This window comes from Chanodichthys erythropterus, chromosome 17 (genome assembly GCF_024489055.1).
Source record: "Chanodichthys erythropterus isolate Z2021 chromosome 17, ASM2448905v1, whole genome shotgun sequence".
NCBI lineage: Eukaryota > Metazoa > Chordata > Actinopteri > Cypriniformes > Xenocyprididae > Chanodichthys > Chanodichthys erythropterus.
In genome coordinates this window covers 28,412,469-28,437,126 of record NC_090237.1, presented here as the reverse complement: position 1 = coordinate 28,437,126, position 24,658 = coordinate 28,412,469, and the positions used below count along the sequence as shown (strand labels likewise).

General features: G+C 36.1%; 1 protein-coding gene across 4 annotated transcripts; it reads right to left on the bottom strand.

Annotated features, from left to right (window-relative positions):
* Positions 1-4,977: 4,977 nt before the first annotated feature.
* zbtb32 (zinc finger and BTB domain containing 32) lies at positions 4,978-24,451 on the bottom strand. Of its 4 annotated transcripts, none has more exons than XM_067366215.1 (5): positions 24,150-24,451; positions 19,457-20,467; positions 16,005-16,105; positions 6,782-6,955; positions 4,982-5,954 (listed from the first exon to the last, which is right to left on the bottom strand). In XM_067366215.1, the coding sequence occupies exons 2-5, from the start codon at positions 20,392-20,394 to the stop codon at positions 5,725-5,727; spliced, it is 1,443 nt and encodes a 480-aa protein (XP_067222316.1). In that variant the 5' UTR covers positions 20,395-20,467; positions 24,150-24,451; the 3' UTR covers positions 4,982-5,724. The 4 variants fall into 4 exon arrangements, with proteins under 4 accessions (XP_067222317.1, XP_067222316.1, XP_067222314.1 ...); XM_067366213.1 differs by having other exon boundaries at positions 24,170-24,451; XM_067366214.1 differs by lacking the exon at positions 24,150-24,451 and adding an exon at positions 23,629-23,887.
* Between the last annotated feature and the right edge of the window lie 207 nt (positions 24,452-24,658).

The following is a 24,658-nucleotide window of genomic DNA, read 5'->3' as shown; positions in this document are numbered from 1 at the left end:
AAAAAAAAATAACGACTTATTTAGTGATGGCCGATTTCAAAACACTGCTTCGGAGCGTTATGAATCAGCATGTCGAATTATGATTCGGATCACGTGTCAAACCGCCAAACTGCTGAAATCACGTGACTGGCACTCTGAACCGCTGATTCGACACGCTGATTCATTATGCTCCGATGCTTCCTGAAGCAGTGTTTTGAAATCTGCCATCACTATGTAAGTCATTATTTTGTTTTTTTGGTGCACCAAAAATATTTTTGTTGCTTTATATAAATATTGAATCACTATACTCACATGAACTGATTTAAATATGTTTATAGTACATTAATGGATCTATGCAGGCCTCACTGAGCCATCGGATTTCAACAAAAATATCTTAATTTGTGTTCCGAAGATTAATGAAGGTCTTACGGGTTTGGAACGGCATGAGTGTGAGTAATAAATGACAGAATTTTCATTTTTGGGTGAAATAACCCTTTAAGTTCTTTTTTTTTTTACAACCAAATATTTGTAAATACACTATACCCACACATGAAATGAGCTGTTTTTATCAGTATTTCAGAGATATCTACAACCCTTTTCACTCTGCCACAATGATCTATTAGGTCCTCTGGATGTTGCAATACTGTATCAGGCTTAACTTTATTACCTTGTCAGTTGATAGTAAAATATTTGCAGTTGTGCCACCCTGACATTTGATAATATACAAATTGCTGAGCAAAAGTTTTTAACTTTAAAACTACAGATATTTATAAAATGTGTTGGAACATTTATGCCAAAGTATTTTATCATGAATTTCTTATAAACAAAAATAAAATTTGGGTGCTGAATCCAAAACCCCCCATACCACTGAATTAGGGTAATTCTGATTTCATTTGAAATCCACCTCTCCTCCCACCCCCTTCTGCTGTCCACTTTCACTATGTCCATATCTTCTTACATTTTTCTCTTGCTCTTTCCACTACACCAATGCCCTCTGCTGTACTCAGCTCTTCTCCAATCCTCCTTTTTTCCTTCCTCCTCTCTCCTCATATACAGTATGATCTCCTTCTATATGTTCCACTCTTCCTTTCCTTCTCATTACACCCCTTCCTCTACCCACACCACCACCTTTACATTTACACCTCTTTATTTCCTTCTTTTCTTGCATGTTTTCGCATACTTTCCCTTTTATATTTCCCCTATGACATAATGCAATTATGACAAATGTGTAAACAGATAGGAAAACTGAATTTCCTGTGTTGTGTGTATTATTAATCAAGCAGGTATCAGTTTGGGGTCTATTACAGTTTTTTCCAATTGCTAACACACTAAAATGACATGCACAGCACAATTATTTAAACTGACACAGAGCAAAACTTCTTCTCAAGTCTCCAAAAGTCTAAACACCTTTTCTGTTTTACACACATTTTGCATTTCAAAATAGCACTTTTTAAATTCACTAAATACAGTTCTCTGCATAAGACACAACAATCTGACATAAAGTCACATGTTTGCCATTTCAAAACACTGCCATTCAAAATGACACTACATGAGCTAATTGGCCAATTACATGTGCCACCTGGCCAAACACCTCAGTGGTTAATTGTTAACACTTCAATCAGGATGTAAGCACTATGAAAAGACCACAGGTGAGAACCTTTTTTTTTTACAACAACAATGGAAGACATTGCAGAGAGAGGAAGAGGAGGAAGAAGAAGAGGGAGGTTGAGAATAAGAGGGGGAGGAAGAGTGAGAGGTAGGGGTAGAGCAGGTAGAGGAGTTCATGGCCAAAGAAGACAAACACTTTCAAATGAAATCAGAGCAATCTTAGTAGATCATGTCATCAACCATGGGTTGACAATGCGTGAGGCTGGACAGAAAGTGCAGCCAAACTTGAGCCGTTTTACTGTCGCCTCTGTCATCCGGACCTTTAGACTGGAGAACAGGTATGTAACCAAAATTTCATGTAGTACACATGTAGTATACCCCATGTCATAGTGTATCAGTTGGGTGACACCTGTTTACTTAGTGTATGACATCAGCCATTCATGAACTGTACAAGTTTCCTGTACAATGTACTCTACTGTGGGGGAAAATATTTAGGCTGCATTGTCCAAGCCCTATATATATTTTTATTTTATTTTTTCTAAAGGACTGAGAGACGACACCATGGTGGAGGAAGGGGCAAAATGTTCACCGGGGTACAGGAAGCTGCCATTGTAAACTTGGTTTTGGAAAATAATGGAATCAGATTACGAGAAATTCAAAGCCACATCATCCAAGACAACACCTTATTCAACAACATTCAACGAGTTAGTCTGTCCACATTGGCTCGCATTCTCAAGCGAAACCAAATCAGAATGAAACAACTTTATAAGGTGCCGTTTGAGAGAAACTCTCAAAGAAACAAAGAGTTCAGACGAGCATATGTGGATGTAAGTACTATATTGACTGCAGTACACTACACACAACATTGTTTCCCAGTGTACTGGATAACACCATATTGAGTGATTTTTGTTCTTTGTTTTCAGGGAGTACTGGAAATGGATGCTCATGCAATCCCACATGAGTTCATCTTTATAGATGAGGCTGGGTTCAACCTAGCAAAGACCAGAAGAAGAGGGAGAAACCTCATTGGCCACAGAGCCATTATAGATGTTCCTGGCCAACGTGGTGGGAACATCACAATGTGCGCTGCCATCTCCAATATGCATGGTGTCCTCCACCGTCATGCCAAACTTGGACCATACAACACAGCCCATATTCTCACATTTCTGGACAGACTTCACAACATTCTCATACTACCAGAGCATATGATGCAGACCATCAAAGAAACCGGTACGTTGTAGTATGGGACAACGTGAGCTTTCATCGTGCAGCCCCAGTCCAAAACTGGTTTGCTGACCACCCAACATTTCTCGTGCAATACCTCCCACCATACTCACCATTTCTGAACCCCATAGAAGAATTATTTTCGGCATGGCGGTGGAAGGTATACGACCGGCAGCCCTTTGTGCGCATGCCTCTTGTGCAGGCCATGGAAGAGGCATGTGATGAGATTGATGTGGGTGCAATTCAGGGATGGATAAGGCACTCAAGGCGCTTCTTCCCTCGATGTCTGGCAAGAGAAGATATTGCCTGTGATGTTGACGAGGCGTTGTGGCCAGACCCGGCTGTGCGGCAAGATGCTGCCTAATTATTTTTCTTGCCTTTTTTTCTTTTTTGTTTTTTTTACTGTAATATATTTTTTTTTCAGAAATTTTCTTTTTCAGTTTACTTTTTTTGTAAGAATATTTTTGTTCAGTCCCATGTAAATATATCTGCTGTGCTTATGTTGTACTGACTTTACTGTAGTGAAGGAAAAAAAATAAAAATGTTGCAACAGCATGTGTGTGTATCTGCAAATATTTCTGTGCATGTGAACAATCTGATACATATTTTAGTATTATGGCAAAGCATACTAAAGATGGGGGTGCTTTTCATTATGCCCAACAGTGTGTAGGTGGTTAGGCAAAAATCTGGTAATATGAATGAAGTGTGTGCCATTTCATGCAAAAGTTTGATTTTGATAATGCTCTGTGTAGTTTCGGTTGCAGTGCTTCATTTTGCAGGATATATGAGGTATTTTGCAGTTTGGGTGTGTGGTTTTGTGAATTGTGTTAAGTGTTTTGATAAAACCAGACTAGTTTGAAAAATTGTGTGTTAGCAATTGGGAAAAAAACTGTAAAAACACACAGAGTGCATCTGATAATATGACAGATTCCAGAGTTTTGTTTGTTGTGTTTGGACAAATGGTATAAATGTTTGGGAATTGTGTAAACCCAATAAAAAAAAAGCTGTGATCATGAAATTAATGAAAACATACAATCTGTATAGGAAAATTACAAAGTGTTCAGATCACTGTTTTGAGAACCGTGATCCAAGTTTGGAAAAATATGTCAAATCGATTGAGTAAACCTTTAACACTTTCAGATGCCCAGAAAGCTACTAAAAACATATTTAGAGCAGTTCATATGATTACAGTGGGTCAACCTTAATGTTATGAAGCGACGAGAATACTTTTTGTGCGACAAAAAACAAGACATCTTTTCAACAATATTCAGTGATGGACGATTTCAAAACACTGCTTCATGAATCTTCAAATGAGTGGTTCAGAGCACCTAAATCACATGATTTCAGTAAACGAGGCTTCGTTAAGTCATAAGTGTTTCGAAATGTCAATAGTTCACGTGACTTTGGCAGTTTGATACGCGCTCCGAACCATTGATTCGAAACAAAAGATTCGTAAAGCTTCGAAGCTTCATGAAGCAGTGTTTTGAAATTACCCATCACTAGATATTGTTGAAAATTCTCTTTGTTTTTTGGGTGGACAAAAAGTATTTTAGTCGCTTTATAACATTAAGGTGGAACCACTGTAGTCACATGATCTGTTTTAAATATGTCTTTAGTAGCTTTCTGGCCATCTGAAAGTGTTAATTATCTTGCTGTCAATAGAGGCCTCATTGAGCCATCAGATTTTATCAAAAATATAGTAATTTATGTTCTGAAGATGAACGAAGGTCTTACAGGTGTGGAACGACATGAGGAAGAGTAATCAATGACAGAATTTGCATTTTTGGTTGAACTAACCCTTTAAGGCTTCTGCCGAAACATGCACATAAATACAGTGAATAGAATGCGAGCTGTTGCGAGGAAAGTAGGCAGAATCCCCTAGCAGATTTAGACAGGTGGTGCTGGGGAAGGAGGAGGGCTAGGAAAAATCCCACGGCACGCTGCAGGCTGAGTTGTTCTGGTTCAGAACGGAAATAAATACATAGATAGCTTTAAGAGAACCAATCAGCTGCTCAGAAAAGTTTCAAGACTGAACTATATACAGTATTTATTCAAAATACAGGCCTACTGTCTACTATTCATATGCATTCATTTAGGTTATTTTGCATACTTCCAAACAAGCACGAAAAAAAGCCACAAACTCGACAAATTCTTTCTGTTTTAATCATAATGCTTTTATTAAAAGATTGTATACAGTGTGTAACTAGATCACATAGTGAGTGCTTAGATAAATGTTTCAGATTTCACCAGCTCAATAAATAAACATGTATTTTGTATGCTATTGTGATATTTCACAGCGAAAATAAGCATTGGCAAACTACAAATTGGTGGGTGCAATGTTCACCGGTCCCACTTTATATTAAGTGGCCTTTACTATGTACTTACATCAAAAAATAAGTACAATGTACATATTGGGTTGATATTGAATTGCAAAACACATTTGCTGCTATTGAGGTGTGATACGGGTAAGGTTAGGGACAGGTTTGGTGGTATGGGTAGGTTTAAGGGTAGGGGTAAGGTGTAAGGGATGGGTCAACTGTAATTGTAAATGTAATTACAGAAATTAATTACAGATGTAATTACATGCAGGTGTTTTTAAAATATAAGTACAATGTAAAAACATGTATGTACACAAAAAGTGCATTGTATCAAATGATTAATTTAAATGTAAGTACATAGTAGTTTAGGCCACTTAATATAAAATGGGTCCTGTTCACCTAACTAGACGTCTTCAAAGAAAACATCCATCATTGGCATAAATGTCCCTTGTATGTAACTTAAATATATATTATGATATTTGTAAAATGACTTCAAAATAGATTCATAAAAGTATTAAAAATGACAAAACTGCATTAAATGTTCCATATCTACACAATGTATCCCCCTGGACTCAAATGTCCAGTGTTTGCACGGTCAAGTGTGGCAGTTGTACAGGTATGTGCTGTTCAGGCTCCATTCCGGAGGGAAGTCCTGCGTGGGGTGATTCTTCAGGTGTTTCTGCATGGCTGCCAGGCTGCTACAAAACTCCAGACACAGGGTGCACTGGTAGGGTGTGGCGCCGCCGTGAGTGCGCAGGTGTTTGATCATAGCCGAATAGTCACGAGAACGTTGGCCGCACAGCCGACACTCAAAAGGTTTTTCACCTGGAAGAGAGACGAGGAGAGAGAACTGAGCTGAAGGTTTCATTTTAACATGATGTTCAAAAATCCCTAACCTGAAATATTATTACTAAAACGTATTTAAATCAGTTCATGTGAGTACAGTGGTTCAATATTAATATTATAAAGCGACGAGAATATTTTTGGTGCGCCGAAAAAAACAAAATAACGACTTATTTAGTGATGGCCGATTTCAAAACACTGCTTCGGAGCGTTATGAATCAGCATGTCGAATTATGATTCGGATCACGTGTCAAACCGCCAAACTGCTGAAATCACGTGACTTTGGCACTCTGAACCGCTGATTCGACACGCTGATTCATTATGCTCCGATGCTTCCTGAAGCAGTGTTTTGAAATCTGCCATCACTATGTAAGTCATTATTTAGTTTTTTTGGTGCACCAAAAATATTTTTGTTGCTTTATTATATAAATATTGAATCACTATACTCACATGAACTGATTTAAGTAAGTTATTGTTAATTAAAATGAAAAGTATGAAAATGAAGACAGAAAATACAAAAATAAAAACCTAAACCTATCATCTCGATGCTACTAAAATAAAACTGATTCAGATTACAGATCTAATCTTGATACAGTGAAACACAATGTTTGATTTCTCAGAAAGTGAAATCTAAATGCGGTTTGTCCAATCCTGCTGCTATAGTGCCACCTTCCATCAAAGTTCAGCTCCTCCAGCCCTAATTAAACACACCTGAACCAGCCAGCCTTCAAGTGTTCAGGATCACTAGAAACATCCAGGCTGGAGCTCAAACTCTGTAGCTCTGCTCATGGGTATAGAGTTGGATGTACCTGTGTGGACCCGGAGATGTGTGTCCAGTTGGTGTTTTAGGCTGAACCTCTTGCTACACTGTTTGCACTGGTAAGGTTTCTCTCCCCCAACGCCCCTCCTGAGTGAGCGCAGAGATCGCCTGTCCCGTCCACCTCGGCCACAGAACTTACACCTGAACGCCATATCCCCTGAACCTACCAACGGGTGATAACAGAACAACAGTAAGTGAATAACTGGTGAACAAGAGGACTAGAAATAGAACACTTCTCTGTTATCAGTGGACAATCTTTTTAATGCAGTTTCATTTCAGAAGAAAACCACAGGCAACGAGGTTTGAACAGTCATATGTGGCTCAGTTTACATATAATCTTCAGAGTCCGTTTACCTTTTTTAGCACTTTATCAAAACTTACACTACCATTCAAAAGTTTGGGGTCGGTAAGATGTTTTAAATGTTTTCGAACAAAGTTTCTTCTGCTCACCATGGCTGCATTTATATGATAAAAAAATAAGGTAAAATGTAATATTATGAAATATTATTACAATGTATTCATGTGATGACAGCTGAATTTTCAGCATCACTCAGTCTTCAGTGTCACATGATCCTTCAGAAATCATTCAAATATGCTGATTTGCTGCTCAAGAAACATTTCTTCTTAAAAGACAGTTTAATATTTTTGTGAAAACACCTTTTTTCAGGATTTGTTCTTTTTTTATGAATAGAAAGTTCAAAAGAACAGCATTTGTTTGAAAAATAAATATTTTGTAACATTATAAATGTCTTAACTGTTGCTTTTGAACAATTTAAGCCATCCTTTCTGAATAAAAGTATTAATTTCTTTCAAAACAAACAAATAAAAATTGGTTACACGTTATTTTAAGGTGTCAGTATTACAGTTACGTACTGAGTGTTTATAGTTAACTACATGTACTTACTATAGGGTTAGGTTGAGGGTTTGGTTTAGGGTTAGTTGCATGTAATTATACATAATTTATAGTTATTACTACAGTAACTACATGTAAAATGTAAAATAAAGTGTTACCCAAATATCTTACTGACCCCAAACTTGAATGGTAGTGTAAGTTTTTAGTTCAAAGATATGCTTGTTGTCTATGCATGTTCTTATAGGACAGAAATGGCAACCTATTGACTAAAACTCTCGACATATCATGGTCACTGAGGCAAAAACAGTTTCAGCACTTGACGCAAAAGCAGGGTTATTTTGGTCTGAAGTTGGTCAGCTCTTTGGCCCCTCATATCTGCTCAAATGTATTTAAATTTGTCAGAGTGTTGTCTAACGCGCTGCTTGCAATGATTGTTCCATCCTGTTAAAAACACCAGTTAACCACGTGCGAAAGTGAAAGGAGACTTAATAATAAAAATAATGGTAACACATTTAAATAAGGCTCCATTTGTTAACATTACACTACATTGGTTAAAATGAACAAACAATGAAAAAGCAAATCATTTCAACATGTACTAATACATTATTAAAATCAAAAGTTGTATCTGTTAATAATATTTAATGGATCTGAGGAGCTAATATGAACTACTGCAACAATGAATAATTGTATATTTTATTAACTAATGTTAACAAAGTTTAATAAGCACTGTAATAATGCATTAACTAACATTAACAAATGGAACCTTATTGTAAAGTGTTACCAAAATAATTTAGCTGGTTTATTACAGAAAACAAAAATCACCTAAAACATTTAGAATAATAAAAATGTATACTAATATACAGCGTTTTCTAATTTAATACAAACATTACCATTTAGACATTTCTTAGTAATTTGGTTGGTCCCTCTGATGTTGCATGAACATTTCCAGGTTGAGCATCTTGTGTGTTTCACTGAAAGCAAGGAAATCTGACTTTATATAACTTGAGAAGACCACAGCGTTATCGATATTATAGTGATTCTGAATATGTGGTCAATCTCATTTCCAGCTAACTTGAGATGTCTGCACAATGTTTGAAAGAAACTGATTAAATAGTTTGCATCTAGCCAGGGAAATATGACACACAACTTTCTTACAAGAATAATATATGGCCTTTCAAGGCTTCTGTACATTTCCTAAGTATTTCTTATTAATTTTCATTTAAAATTCTGTTTAAAATGCATTCTGTTTAAGAAGCCAGCGAATGTGCAAGCAGCTCGAGATCTGTTTAGTGTAACTGCTGTGATGATAATATCACATAGTAAATTGGAAGATGCAAAATATGTTTTCATTGGTACTACTATCAGACTTTGGCAAATTTTCTTTTCATTATAAATGTTTTAGGTGCATTTTTGTTTTCTTTTCTCTAATTTCCATGTTTAAATGAAGGGAGGAAAAAACAACGAGGACCTCACTATATGTAGTTGCTGTTCATAATATCCTTACACGGTTAAACAAAATAGAAATCAATGGTATTAACTGTATGAATGATGATTGAGAGAAATAATGACATTCTTGACATTGTAATGTCTGATTTGAGGAGACTAGTTGAAAATACACAAACACACAAACAAAACATGACATGTTTTCTAAAAAATGGCTTCTTGCTAAGAAATCTTCATCGGAAACATGAATTTAAATTCTGATAAATAACCAGTTCTGTTCAAATAATAATCCAATCTTTTGTTTATTTTATATCAAGCGTAAAAAGAGCAAGATTAAAAGTGATTTATGGTCAAAAATAAAGTGACATCTGAGCATTGGCAGTGCGCAGCCGAGGGGCCCAATTTTAGATAAACACATCCTGTGGCAACTTGGTGTGCGGCCTAGTTTATTGCTCTCCCTGTCCACACACACACTCATATATACATACACACACCACATCCTCCCCTGTACAGCTCAAAGTGTGAAAAAAAGCATGGTTAACACTTTCTGTCTTTATATTCACGAAGACAGCATTTGTGATAATCATATGGACACTTGCAAGGTTGTGTAAGCTTATAGTTCAGAGAATGCTGAAAAAAACCAAACACAAAAGTCATGTGTGAAACAAAAGCAAACATACGTGCACATGACAGACATTGTATTCACACATATAAACACCCACGCATTCCCACATACCCCAGGATGCAGCACAGTAACATAAAACGGCTGCAGAAACTTGCGCCTTTACAGCACAAGTTTGCTGTTTGAATAGGTGACATCATATGATGTGCCAGACCAAATTGTTTTAATAAAACCAAAACCCATCTGGATAATTCGAAAACTGTGCAGCTGATCCCGTAAAATGACTTTAAAATTATTTGAGTTGGCGTAACCTAATGTTGTCAAGTTGAATGAGTCATATGAGGCACATTTGTAGGTCACGCAACAAATATTTTCATGGAAGTTGGAGGAAATGTGAAATATTGACATGCTTTTCTTCTAAAACTACTTAAAACTAAATATGAATATGAATAGTTATTAGACAAGCAATTGCTAATAAATAAGAGACTACATTAGACTATGATAAAAAAAGGACAATTTCGGTTAATTGCAAAAAAGCTACAAGGTGTAAAAACAGCTGCATTACCTAAAATATCCACTTCACCTTTTAATTCATAGAAATATAGATTTATGTATGTTTTAAACTAAAAACATGTCGTTGATATACTAAATACAGTCGAAATTACATAGTTTCTTAAAGACACCATGTGTTACTATCATTCTCACCCCAAAAAGCTCCGACGTGCACACATGCTCGCACACATAAAAAGCACTCTAACCCCAATTTGGATGAAAAAAAGAACAAGTCGACACTTCTCTTTTTGTACTGTATACAAACCACCATGGAGCACAGAGCCAACCAACCACAGGACTGTGCTGATGCACCACGATTCAGAAGCCACAGTTTTCTCTCGCGCACAGCTTTACACCCCGGTTTAGCAGGTAAGGGGTCATTTGGTTCTGTCTTTGTACAATGAGAACTCTATGTGAACTAGGACAAAGCACAGCCACTATTTTGACTTCACAGTGACTTCTAAAAAATATTTGGACAGTTTAGTCACTTACAATGCATTAGCTTCCAAGCTGCATTTGAAAACAAATGATGCAAGAGCGTTTCTCAGAACTAACTTAGTTTCAACTTTACTTTCAACTAACATTTAACCAACTGGTGTCAATGTGATAAATTTTTTTAAACAGATATATGAAGTAATTTCCCTTCAAGTTCACACATTTGTCTTAGCAGATTAACCACAGGAGTAGCTCACTGCATTAATGTCTGATAAGTCTGAATACTTTTTGTCTTAATTCTGAATACTTTATCAAGTTGAAAAACTGTATAAATGAATGCATTATAAAAGCAAGTGTATTAATTGCAGTGTTGGGGAAAGTTACTTTCATTACTAAAAGTAATGTGTTACAACATTGAGTTACTCACTAAAAAGTAACCAATTGTGTTACTTTTTATGAAAAGTAATGCATTGCATTACTTTTGCTTTATGTTTTCTCATCACGGCAGGGCCAAAAGAATAGAACACAGTTGAAGAAAGTTCAACTCTCTTTAGCAATTAAAAATATATACATATGGAATAATATAAAAAAAGAAACAAATGTGATGTTTAACTAAAGTAATTTTTGCTTATTGGTATGGCTGAATTGGATCATCAAAAGGTCAGCAGCAAAGATGTTGGTTAAAGGGTTAGTTCACCCAAAAATGAAATTTATGTCATTAATTATTCACCCTCATGTCATTCCACACCCGTAAAACCTTTGCTCATCTTTGGAACACAAATTAAGATATTATAGTGTTTACGTTCGAATGCTGGCTCATTATTGGCCTGCTCCTCATGCTGTGTGCGATACACATGTGTCGTGCTGCTCACGTGAACAGCGTTAGCCAATACTGAGCTGCCGATCAGACATAGAACCTGGAAGCTGCAATGAAAATAGAGTAGCAGAGGAGAGACAGGGAGAGTTGAATTTGTTGAATAAAATCGTTATTTTTGTTTTGTTTTTGACCACAAGAAGTATTCTCGTCACTTCATAACATTAAGGTTGAACCACTGCAGTCACCTGAACTATTTTAACGATGTCTTTACTACCTTTCTGGGCCTTGAAATTGGTTTGACGTTGCTGTATATACGAAGATCAGAAAACTCTCGGATTTCATCAAAAATGTCTTAATTTGTGTTCTGAAGATGAACAAAGGTCTTACAGGTGTGAAACTACATGAGGGTGAATAATTAATGACAGTGTTTTTTTTTTTTTTTTTTGGGTGAACTAACCCTTTAATAAAGTGAGATTAAATACATAAAGTATATTTGTATTAGTTAACATTTAATTATTGCAGGTTTACATAATATTCAGATTTTGATGAATACTGAATACTTTGCAAGTGAGATATTTATATTATATGTTATTTATCTTTATATTTAATTTTAAAAAAAGAATTTTTAGATTAATCAGATTACTTTTTTTCACGTAACTAGTAAAGTAACACATTACTTTTAAATTTACAGCAAAATATCTGAGTTACTTTTCCAAATAAGTAACACAAGTTACTTTGATTTCCCATGTGTTGACTAACAGCTCTCCTGTCGCCATGTTGAGAGAAATCAGGAGTGCAGAGACGTTGTGTGTGAACATGAAGGTTATTGTAGTTCTAGACTAAATATGAGCAGGCAACTACTCATCTCACAAAACACATTCAGTATTCCTCAAAATGAATAACAGTCAAATGCAAACTCAGAACATTATGCAAACCTGAAATGTCAAATAACACAACTATTCTTTACGTATTTAATCTCACTTTATTAACCATTGTCTTTGCTGCTGACGTTTTGATGATCCAATTCATAATAATAATCAAAAATCAATTGCGCCATACCCGCGTTACCCTCGGTTTCCGGTTTTATTTTGTTTGAACACAAGCCACAGCAGCCGCCGAGTGAACGCACAGAGTAACGTTATAACATAATTTTCAACACACTCAAATGTATCTAATATGATAAACAGAGCTGTGTTACCTCATACTCATGACCGGTATAGCGGAAGTGGCGCCGGCAACTGCGGTATAATAAATGTTCCGCTGATCGTGAGGCGTGTGTTGCTCAATTGCTCCAGTGGCCTCGTTCTCGCTTCATACTACAGTAACGTTAATAATCACATCCAGGAAAACATGATTTCTTCCAGTGTCCTATCCCTATTCTTTTGCACCGTCCGTTGAGGTGAAGACCACAAGATTCCGCTCTCAAACTTGGCGTCATCAAGCTACACCATTGTTTTGAATAGGCCTCTAGCGACCTCTAGCGGACAGAATTATTACATACTGCACCTTTAAGTAAGAGAGCTAAACTTTCTTCTCCTGTTTCCTATTTTCATCAGCACAGCTGAAAGGTCTGTTTGAGCAGCGCCCTCTAGTGTACAGGCATGAATTTACATTTCCTTCAGGCTGAGACTTGTTGTAAAAGTGTCTTTACATTTGCCAAAATGGATGTTTTATTATTAAAAACAAACAAGCAAGCCTAGCCCGAATGAGAAAAAGTAATGCAATGCACTATTTTCCATAAACGCAATTAGTTACTTTTTTATGGAGTAATGCAATATTTAGTGCATTACTTTTAAAAGTTATTCCCCCCAACATTGCACATAAAACATTTGCTAATTAAGCGTTGTTTCCATCCCATTTATTCAAGAGAAAAAAATCGTCATTTCCTTGGAAATTGGCACAATGTACTGTAGTAATATAAGTTGCCGTAATTGGGCAAGCCATTGTGGCTCTTTTTTCCTACATCATAAATTATCTGCATCTCAGAGCACAGATGAAACGCAATAAAAGCTGTTGTGTTATCTTGCGTTCGGATGCCTGGTATTTGGGAATGCAATCGTGTGAGACACTGTACTAAATCCTTCTGATGACAGACTTTGGCTTAGGCATTTCAGAATGATCAAGTCAACATTTGAGATGCTGCAATCAACTCATCAACTGCAAACGCATACGTTTTTATGTGCACCTTGGTGTTTCCAAGTGTTTTTTGTTGTTGTTTTTTTAAATGCGATATCCCATAAAAATGGGTGGATGGAAACATAGCTATTGTCCTTCGCCTGTAATTTCTTCTTTTCTTCTTGAATTCCTGTGCTCGGGACATTTCTGGGCTGCAACCTTTGGACATGCAGCAAGTGTGTCACCCTAGCCAATCACAATGATATCTGCAACTCGATTCAGATTATTATGCATTGTAATTATGACGCTAGATTGAAGATGGCTAAACTGAAGAGCCTAGTGTAACTGTTCTTTCATATACAAAAAAAATGCTATTTATGCATGATAAACACAATATTTGCAAAATAGCTAATCACTGATCTTCCCACAGGTAGTATCAGGGCAGGGGAGAAGGCTTGCGCTTCTGTCAGTGTTCTGCCTGTGAGGAGGGGTCAAATTTAAATGTAGTGTTTATAAACAGACCGCAATGGTTGTTGTTTGCTAATAGGTGGGTTCGACTGCACAGACCGATTGTATGTCATCAAAGTACCTCGAGAGTGATTTGAAAACATACAGAGTCGTTTGCTCTCTAATTGCTTTCGAGTTCTGAGTGATTAGAGAGCAAACGGCTCTGTATGCTTTCAAATCACTCTCGAGGTACTTTGATGTCATACACCAATCGGTCTGCATAGTCAAACCCACCTATTAGCAAACAACCATCCAATTAATTCCCCATGGACAAAATCAAGTCCCGCCCTAGCAAAAGCTGTTTCACTTGGATATATGGCACAATAGGGAAAATAGACTATCACAAATTCTGTTTCATGCTGATTTTATGTGCCCAAATAATTTCTAATGCCACTGCATGTGTTCTACAAAGTCATTTTAGCGTTTTAACTAATTTATAATGCTAGATGCTAGGAGACACTTTGTCCAATGTGACTTACAACACATTTTATAAGTCATGCATTCCCTGGAAGTCAAACCTATGACCTTGGCATTGCTAATGCTGTGCTGTTTGAGATAGAGAATTATATATATATATAATTATATATATATATATATATATATATATATATATATATATATATATATATATATATATATATATACAGCTATGGAAAAAATTAAGAGACCACTCCAAGTGCAGAAATCAATGTTAAGTGGTCTCTTAATTTTTTCCATAGCTGTATATATATATATATATATATATATATATATATATATATATATATATATATATATATATATATATATATATATATGAAGACTTTAGATCCAAGTGCCATCTGAAATTTTCTTCTAAAATGAGCATTTTTAACAGCTCGTATGTTTATGTTCAGTTATTTCACTTAAATGACAATGTAAAGGACTTATTAATTGCCATTAAAGTGAAATTACTGAGCCTAAACATACAAGCTGTTAAAAATGCTCATTTTAGAAGAAAATTGCATACGGCACTTAGAGGCTTTTGCATCTGAAGTCTTCATATATATATATATATATATATATATATATATATATATATATATATATATATATATATATATGCTTACACTAGTTACACTAGGCTCTTCAGTTTATATATATATATAAAATGTATAATACCTGTTTAACACATTATTTCATTTTTTGTCTAGTGAAAAGGGATGATCTGTTTAATTCATGAAGTTTAAAACAAAAATTATTCATTAAACTAAATCCATAAAACGATTCCATGATGGGAACCTCTAAAAGCTTCTATATATGAAGCACCTGACAGAACACTTTAAGGTTCTATTTTGAACATTTCCTTCTAAGAGTGAATAAACCGTGCATTCACTATAAATATAAATATTGTTGGCTTTGTGATGAATTGCTTTCGTTCCTATATCGAAAACGCTTTGGATAAAGCATGTGCTAAATGCATAAATGTACATGTAAATGTAAAATAAAATGAAACAACCATTTCATGGGAAATCCTGGCTGAAAGATTTTACAGAAATCAAGTTCAACTGAAAGATGCATGAATTTTGCATTTCAAAAGATGCTTTTTTTCCCCACCATCTACTATCCTTTCTTTTATTGCTGTCAGAGGAAGGGAGGCAACGGCCACCATCTCTACTTTAGATTGCTTTTAGCTCTTTGAGAGATACACAACATTTACATCCTGTTGTGGGCATCCATTCCTCTGAACTACGTAAAATGTCAATGCATCCAAGGCAAAATCTGCAACTTACTGCCACCCAGTTGGTGTTTCTGCAAGCTTCTGCACAAGTATATGCCTTCTTTTTCTGTGCAGATAAGAGTGCATACAATTATTCTAGATTAATTTGTGCATTTATACAGCATATTACCTGAGGTTGATGACCCAGTGGTTGGCCTCCAGGGGTTTTCCAGGGCCGGCTTACCGCAGTGTCTGCAGCATATCTCCCTGTCCTCTTGAACCTTTGGCTTCCTGTGGAAAATGTTGTCATGTTAATGCTTATTCAAATAAGTCCACATTTTCCATGCATAATTAGTATAGACATTAGCTTTTAGGACTTTATTCATCATCAACAAATAACTTCAAACTGAGTCACTGCATTTTCCGCTGGTGTTTTTCGAACCACTTGTCGATCTGGTCAGCTAACACCTGCTGATTCAGTAGCACCTCTAGAGCTACATTTCCACACACTGTGGTGTTTTAGCAAGACCACGGCTAATTCTGACCAGCAGGTAAAGTCAGTGAGAAACCCACACGCTATCAAGGTGTTACCCTCTGTTAGGTTTAGTGTGCTATCACATTTGTGTCAGTTAAAAGTGTTAAGAGACATGACTAAATTTGTTCCTCATGATCTTAAAAACCTTCTGATCTGAATACTTAATGCTTAAATATTTGAAAGTAGTTCCTTAGATAAATATAAATATGTCCAGACTTTCTTTACTACTTCTTTATTTTACTAAAACTAACTTGCACCTGATGAAGTGTAAATATAATAAGAAATAAGCAGGTGTAAAGAATACGAAGAGGAAATTTACGGACAAATGATATACAGCGCAGGCGTTCTGTAGACAGAAGTTGGCAAAATGCCATTCAAACGCATTTCAAACCTGTATTATCAAGCGATTAAGAAGATCAATTTAAACTTACATCACCTCCTGTCTAAAACACACATGAACAAAGGTTTTGCGCTCAGGTAGCAGGAAACAAAGCAAGCCGACAATGGTTTCCTCTGCCAGAGTAAAGCAACCTGCAGCGCATCTACAGTGCGAAGAAAAGATCATTTGATTTTATATCTGATTCAAATATTGAGAGCCCAAATAATAATAAATATGCTATCCAAAATACATGACCCTTTTACCTGATGTATCATCAAGGCTGTCAGAAATATATATTATTCTAGATGTTTATTCATGAAACTTGATGAACTGGTGAGTGGGTGGTTCGTACTGTTTCTCTCTATGTGCATGCATAGATAAGAAAGAAAGAAAGAAAAGTTTCAATTTTACACTCACAATGAGCAAAACAAGCTTAAAGATCTCTGTCTGAATGGAGCACCTGTTTGTGTGTGTGGCAAATTAGGGAGTGGAACAGACCTTGGCTAAAAATGAGCCTGAAATAGAACATCCTGCTCTGAGGGTGGAGATAGCCGACTTTCATGTTTGCTGTTTGTAAAGTCGGGGACAATTGGGGGGCTCCCCTCAGTTTCGGCCTTGATAGTAAGTATTGTTTTCCAAAACACTCCACCGACATATCCAGTATTTAGTGCACATGGTTCTGTGCTTTTAAACGGTCTCAAACACTTAAAATAGAGACTGACAGATCTTTACGACCACAAGCTCACCTATATACATCATACGCTTCAAGTTACGGATAAAGGCAACCATAAAAATATTTTTCTTTGTACCCTTAAAGTGTTTCATTACAATAATATATCTCAACTCTATCCATAATTGTCTTTATTGAACAGTAATTCCACTGCCACTAAACCACAGGCTGTTATTAGTTCCCCTCATTTTAATGGAGCCTGTAGACAAATTCATGTAGGTGGAACAGGGGGCTGGTTGGGGAAAATGTGTCTGTTGGAAAGTACAGATATACTACCCGTGAAAAGTTTGACATGCTTGATTGAATTAGATTCTCAACTCCAAAATGTTTTGATCGAAAGACATGTTATAGAATACTATTGTAGATATATACATTGCAAATAGATACAATTTTTAAACAAAAACTATTTTTGATGATGGATGGTTGGAGGGGATGTTGAAGGAAAAAGCAGTCAACAAGTGAACTCAATATGGTTTAAAAACCATTTCAGGAGTTGAATCAAAATATTTTATAAACATACTTTTGAATTTTATATTGAAAAATCAGGATAAAAGTCAATTTCGAGCAATCGTGATCATCTTCAATGACTGATGTGACTTCAGTTCCAAAATTAGTATAGTATTGCTTAGTAGCAAACCATTCGGAAACACTTTATTTTACAGTGCTGCCATTACATGTTACTACAATGTACTTACTATAGTAATAACTGTAAATTATGCATAATTACAAGGAACTAACCCTAAACCAAACCCTAACGGTAACTCTATAGTAAGTACATGTAGTTAATTAATAGTACTAAGTACTTATTTGAGTAACTACGGCACTGTAAATAAAGTGTAAACAATCATTCCTTTTTTTTTTTTTTTTTTAAAGTTAAAGTAAAGCAAGATCAGATTTTGTGGTGTTTGCTTTGGTTATGACTGTAAATGTGTTAATGCATTGGTGAAAAATGTGTTTACCAGGCTAATGGTGTTCTGCTGAAATTAGCTGACTATAATGTGGCTTCCTGCTGAAAATATCGTTATAAAAAAAAAGAAAAAAGTAGAGAACTTTCATCATGCTGAAAATACCTAGATGTCTTATAATCCTGGACTTCTCTTTGAAAAAGACTATGGACACTGGACTACTTAAGGTCAAAATTCAATATATGTAGACTCTTAATGTTTAAATGTTAATGAATGTTTAATGTTCAGATATAAAGACAGCCCAAAATGTTTGGAGTATTTAAATGAGAAAGGTCACCCAAAAATGAATTTTCTTTTATTTACTCACCATCATGTCATTACAAAACTGTATAATTTCTTCTACGGAATATATTTGGAAGGATGTTGGTATCCAAATAGTTTCTATTGTATGGACAAATAAATATTAAAATATCAAAATATATACGAGATGTTCCACGGTGGGGGGGGGGAAAGAAAGTCATACAGGTTTACAATGACATGAGAGTGAGTAAATGATGACAGAAGTTTCATTTTTAGGTGAACTTTCCCTTTAAGCCACCCATTAAACATATGAATATCACTGCATTAAATAGCAAGCATCTCAGTGTGAACAATAGTGTTTCACAATTTAAAACCAAAAGTTTTTGCAAAATGCTTTGTTTGAAAAGTGCGTACATTGTTATTTATTGATAATTAAGTTCAAATGATAAGTTCAAATAGTAATATTTTTTTTTAAACCATCTCTGATTAATTTAAAATATGCTAAACAAACTTAGTTTATTTTTTGGCTTTTAGTTATTTATCTATTTATTCTTTGATTCATTGATTCATCAATTGGATATTTATATATGATATATGATATATATCTCATTAATAGTCCAAATCAGCAAAAAATGACTATCAATTAACCATTTTTTTTTTTTTATCTAGTTCGCCAAACTCAAATAAACTGTAGCTATTCTAGTTGACTTGCCTTTTTTTAAAATCAATTTCACAGGGTTGGATATTTTATCAGATCAATAACATTTTTAAGGTTCATCTACGTGTTTCTTACCTCTCTTGACTTTCTGACACGGACTCTGTTAAAGCTGTACTGATAGAGGCGTTCTTTCCTTTTAGACCCGAAACGAAGGGACTGTCTTGAGTCAGCGGAGGAGAGTGTATGAGAGGGTGATAGGGGTGAAGCAACCCCGTGTAACCCATAAGTGAGGAGGAGACCTGTGGCTGGAGGGAGCGGTGCAGGATGGGGTATATGGGTGTGGGGTACGGGTACGCTCGGAGGGAGTGGATGGTCATAATTTCTCTACAGTTTAACACCATGCTACGAGATGGGCTGACCGGGGGCCAACAGAAGCGAGGGGATGGAGATGGGGTGCTGGAGGAGATGATGGATTCTCTGGAGAAGATGGGAGGCTGAGGAGACACAGGAGAACAGCTTTTCTTGTTTGGATCATGGACCGACCTCTTGTGGTGTTTATCGGTGGAAGAACATTCTTCTTCTAAAGAACAATTGAGGTTGTCTTTATCCGTAGGATGGCTTCTTTTGGACAACATCTCGGTGTGCTTGTATGTTTTGTCATCTTGGAGTGACTTTACCACTTTTGTGTCCGTCTTAGTAGGGGAATCTGAACTACTAAGTTGTGCTTGGCACTGTTCCACCAAAGACTCCACTTCCAGGTACTCAGCACCCCTCAGCAGCTCTTCCAGGTCATCTTTGGGCACATCCACCGATTCGCTGTACACATAGTCTAAGATTTGCTTGAGGGTGTGGGGAGAGACGCTTTCTATAGCGCAGCAGTACCCTGGACCTGGACCGTGCTGGTTTGTTAACTGACGCTTGAGTCGTTTGCTCGCCAGCGCTAGGATCAGAGCATGGGCTTTAAATGAAAGGCCCTCTACGGTGAGAAGCGTGTCACAAAGAGTCCCTGCCTGGCGGAGCTGCTCCGTCTGATGCAGAAACGGCACGTGGTGAGGGTTATGAATGCGGATCATCTTCAAAGAGTGAAAGGTGATGCTGAAGTGAGATGATCGGGTTTGATGTCGTGCTGTGAAATCTCATGTCAGCCTTTGGAAGGGGGAAAAAAAATAGAGGTTAAGTTTGTCGAGGGAAACTTGTTTAGGTGTGTCAAGGAATCTTAGACGATGTGAAAGAAAATGGAAAGAGAAAAAAGTTTGTTAGTTAAAATATTCTCTCATTAAAAATATCAGAAATTAGTGGACTATATAAATTATTACATAATTGTTGCTGTATCCCTACAACAACATATGGTACATTATTAGAAAATAATTAAAATGCTAATGTTATAAAACTACATATCACAAATAATAATAATTTAAAAATGCTGAAGAACTATATTTAAAAAGTAGATTGTTTATTGATAATTAAGTACAACTGATCATGAGTGAAACTAATAAATGAAAAAAAAAAAGATTATTGATAATTAAGTACAACTGATAATGAGTGTAATTAATGAAAAAATATTAAAAAAGAGATTATTTATTGATAATTAAGTACAACTAATCATGAGTGAAATTAATAAACGAAAAAAATTGATTATTGATAATTAAGTACAACTGATAATGAGTGCAATTAATAAATGAAAAAATATAAAAAAATTAGATTGTTTATTGATAATTAAGTACAGCTGATCATGAGTGCCATTAATAAATAAAAAAAAAAAACAATTAAAAAAATGTGATTGTTTATTAATAATTAAGCTTTAATATGCATTGTTTGGATATGTGAAAAAATAGATCATTAATAGTCCAAATCAAGCCCCAAAAGACCACCAATTAGTTTTTTTTTTTTTTTTTTTTTTAATCTAGTTTGCTAAAATCAAATGAACTGTTTTGTCGTAGCTATTCTTGTCCATTCATTTGAGGGCACATGAGAGTATAAAAATCATATCAATCTTTCGACATTCAACTGTCATGTAGAGGACAAGAAGATAGTTTAGTCCTAACCAGTATCATTGCCATTTTACAAGCACCAAAGAATTAAAAGGTTAAAATGTTTTCATACAAAAGAGTTTGGTTTTCAAACAGACAAACAGACCGAAAGAAAGAGTGAAACACAGATAAGCCCGAAGAGGAAAATAAAACTTAATTTCAGAGATTGTGAAAGACATATTCAGGAGAATCGAGTTTTTTTTTTTCTTTTCCTGAACTCATCAGCGTCACAACACCTCTAATCTACTTTCAGCGATCAGTCAGACAAACTAATTCACAAAATGAAACTCTAGCAATGTTTAATCATTTCTATCTCACAATACATTCACCCATGAACTAGAATTGCATTGTCTGGGTATATGGCACAGAGCGGAGGCGGACATGTCTGGTCATGTAAAGCGACAAGGGCCTTTCGAATTTTGCATCACCTTTGAAATTCTGTTATGAAGCTTTGCGATGAAGCCACAGACCTCTTCAGAATGTGAAACTCTGACTAATGCCGGTACGCTGAGACTCGTAAGAGTTCAAGTTTGTTTGATCAACAACAACAGTATCAAAGCCATACAGTAGGTCGGTTTAGATATGCATCTACTGTAGTAGCAGTGTGATGTGGTGTCTGGTGGAGCGTTTGATTACAGTAGGCCTACATCGCAGCTGTGTGTTAATTCCTTACAATTGCGCTGAAATGTATGTGGACACGGTGAAAAAAGATTTCAATATTCAATCCTGTAGTGCGTGCAAAGAAAGACACTCCAAACAACATGACCATTTTGGAATAATGGACAGTTTTGGATTTCATCATTGAGACTTACAAGGTTCGAGATGCAAGTAGCTCAATCGCGAAATATTCACATGACCTATCGTCTGTTTTTTGTCTTCAATCTCACAATTGCACACAAAAGAAAGTTAAAGATTATCGAATACCCGATCACTCCCGATACGATCACTCCCCCTCAGCGCAGAGGCAACGGTGACGGATTGCGTGGAACATATTGTACTGAGATGACGATGCTCAATGCTCTAATTACTAGAATTGATGCTAAACCGGCTAAAAGTGAGACACACCACACACACCCTGCAAAGTATGAGAAAACAACTGAAACAACTCAACATTAATATTGTAAAACATTTACCAAACAGGTGTGTGCAGATACTTCTTTTTCATAACTGTCCAAATTAACTGATGGGACTCAAAATGCGCAGCTTACAAAGCTCATTAACACAAATGAGGTGTTCTGGAACCAAGTTGGCCTATTTAAAGGGATAGTTCACACAAAAAAGGAAATTGTCATCATTTTCTTAACTTTCACGTCGTTCCAAACCATGACTTATTTTCTTTCGGTTCGTTAAAGAAAATTGGTGTCAAAACGCATTGAGTTTTCAAATCACAGAGACATTTTGACAAGTTTGGGACGACATGAAGGTGTGAGTAAATGACTACAGACATTTCATTTTTGGGTGAACGGTACGTTTAACGGAGAATATGATCGGCTAAAAAAACAGAAATGACTTCTTTTGTGATCCTTTGCAGCTTTATTTGTAGCATTAGCATTTGTCTGAGTCATATATTATGCTACAGTATTAATAGTCTAGTGTGTTGTAATATAAGTGAGTCATATCACTGTAAAGCTACATTACAAAGCGTACAGTATTGCAGTTAGTGTTTAGACATGCAAAAATTGAATATCAAATTGCCAAAACTACCAGCCTTGCTTAAAGCTTTTGCTTTTCATAAATCACTAAAACAGTTTTAATCCAAGCTGTTTTGGCAAAAAATTATCTAGTTATGTACTGTACTGTATGTAAAGCATATGCAATAAATTTTAAATCTAAAATCGTCAAAAAAATTATTAACTGTTTCATGCATTACTGCATTTACTGTATTTTCTACAACGATCGCAATCACTCTAGCAGCTACCAAGAAATCGACCACAAGTTTAGACGGTTTATGTTTATGACTATAATACAATTAGCAACGCTAAATAAAATGAATATGGAAACGCCAAGAACTTATTGTGCTTTCGCTAAATTATTTCTAAGACCAATTTGCTTTATAATTTATGCTCAGCTATAGTGCGCTAAACAAAGACTGTCACAGCGAACGATACCTCACCAGTTCCTATTCTGTCTTCGCCTTCTTCTAAAGCCCCAGCGCAGTTGAATTCTCATTTGAACGTGAGAATAAGAATGAAACTGAGGAAAATTCTGTGTAATTGCGATTGCAATTGCCTAAAATGACTGCAAATTCTGCGGTAGTGCAATGAGCAATTGACTTACCTGCCGTACAGGCCTGTGAATGTCTGTATGTGACACGCAAGTTACACTCTGTCCCATCACCAAACCGAACCCTTCCTTTCATTGTACGAAACTACAGTACATCAGATATCTCAACTACTGTCCAACAACAGACATCAGCCCAGGCCACAACAATCTATGAGCACTATCAACCCACCAGTGAAGAAGGCACCTATAGATTGTACAACAGACACTCAAATGCGGGTGATAACTGCAAAAGTGCATCGGTCAGACCAACATAAAGAGACACAGCGAGAGAAAGAGGCCCATGAGTAACAGGGGAAAACCTGTCTGCAGTGACACATCCTCTCCGGGCCTGCAGTCAGAAAAGACCTCAACACACAATCAGACACTTGCACGGATGCTTTTGTAATCAAAAGATGTTTTTCCAGATATAGAAAGCACAGCACTTGGTGATGGGGGAGGGGAAGATGTAGAGAGACAGCAGGCAAGATGAGAAACAACTACACTAGACGATGGAAAAGAAGAAGAGCCTGACTCACAGAAACTTTCAAAGACGTACCTATGCGCTCAAGGTGGAGGCTGCGTCCTGCCGTGAGCAAGCCAACAGAGAGACATTAACAAGCATTGCGACCTCAACCTGAGATGTCATCGACCAGTGGAAGCCTACATGTGGGTGAGATATAACAAGGCCACCTCTAAACTCTAGCCAGCCCCTCCCCTTACACCTCAAACATCTGTGATTGGTCTTTAGAGTTTTTTTTCTTCCTTTCTTTCACCATTTTTTTTTTCTAGAAATCATGTGCATCTGTGCTGTTGACTTATATGTCCATCAAAACTTTTCCTGATAGCTGCAGAAATATGACCTGGTCAAGCTCAGAAAGTTTATTAATTGTAATATTTCAAGGGAAATTAACATTTTGATAAGTTTTCATGTCAATAGCACCCAGGAATGTCTGATCAAGCCAGTTCACTTAATAATGATACTGTCATAGAACAAAGCTAATATGATTTCCATATTTCTAAATTGTGAGATTAATATTTTATCCGA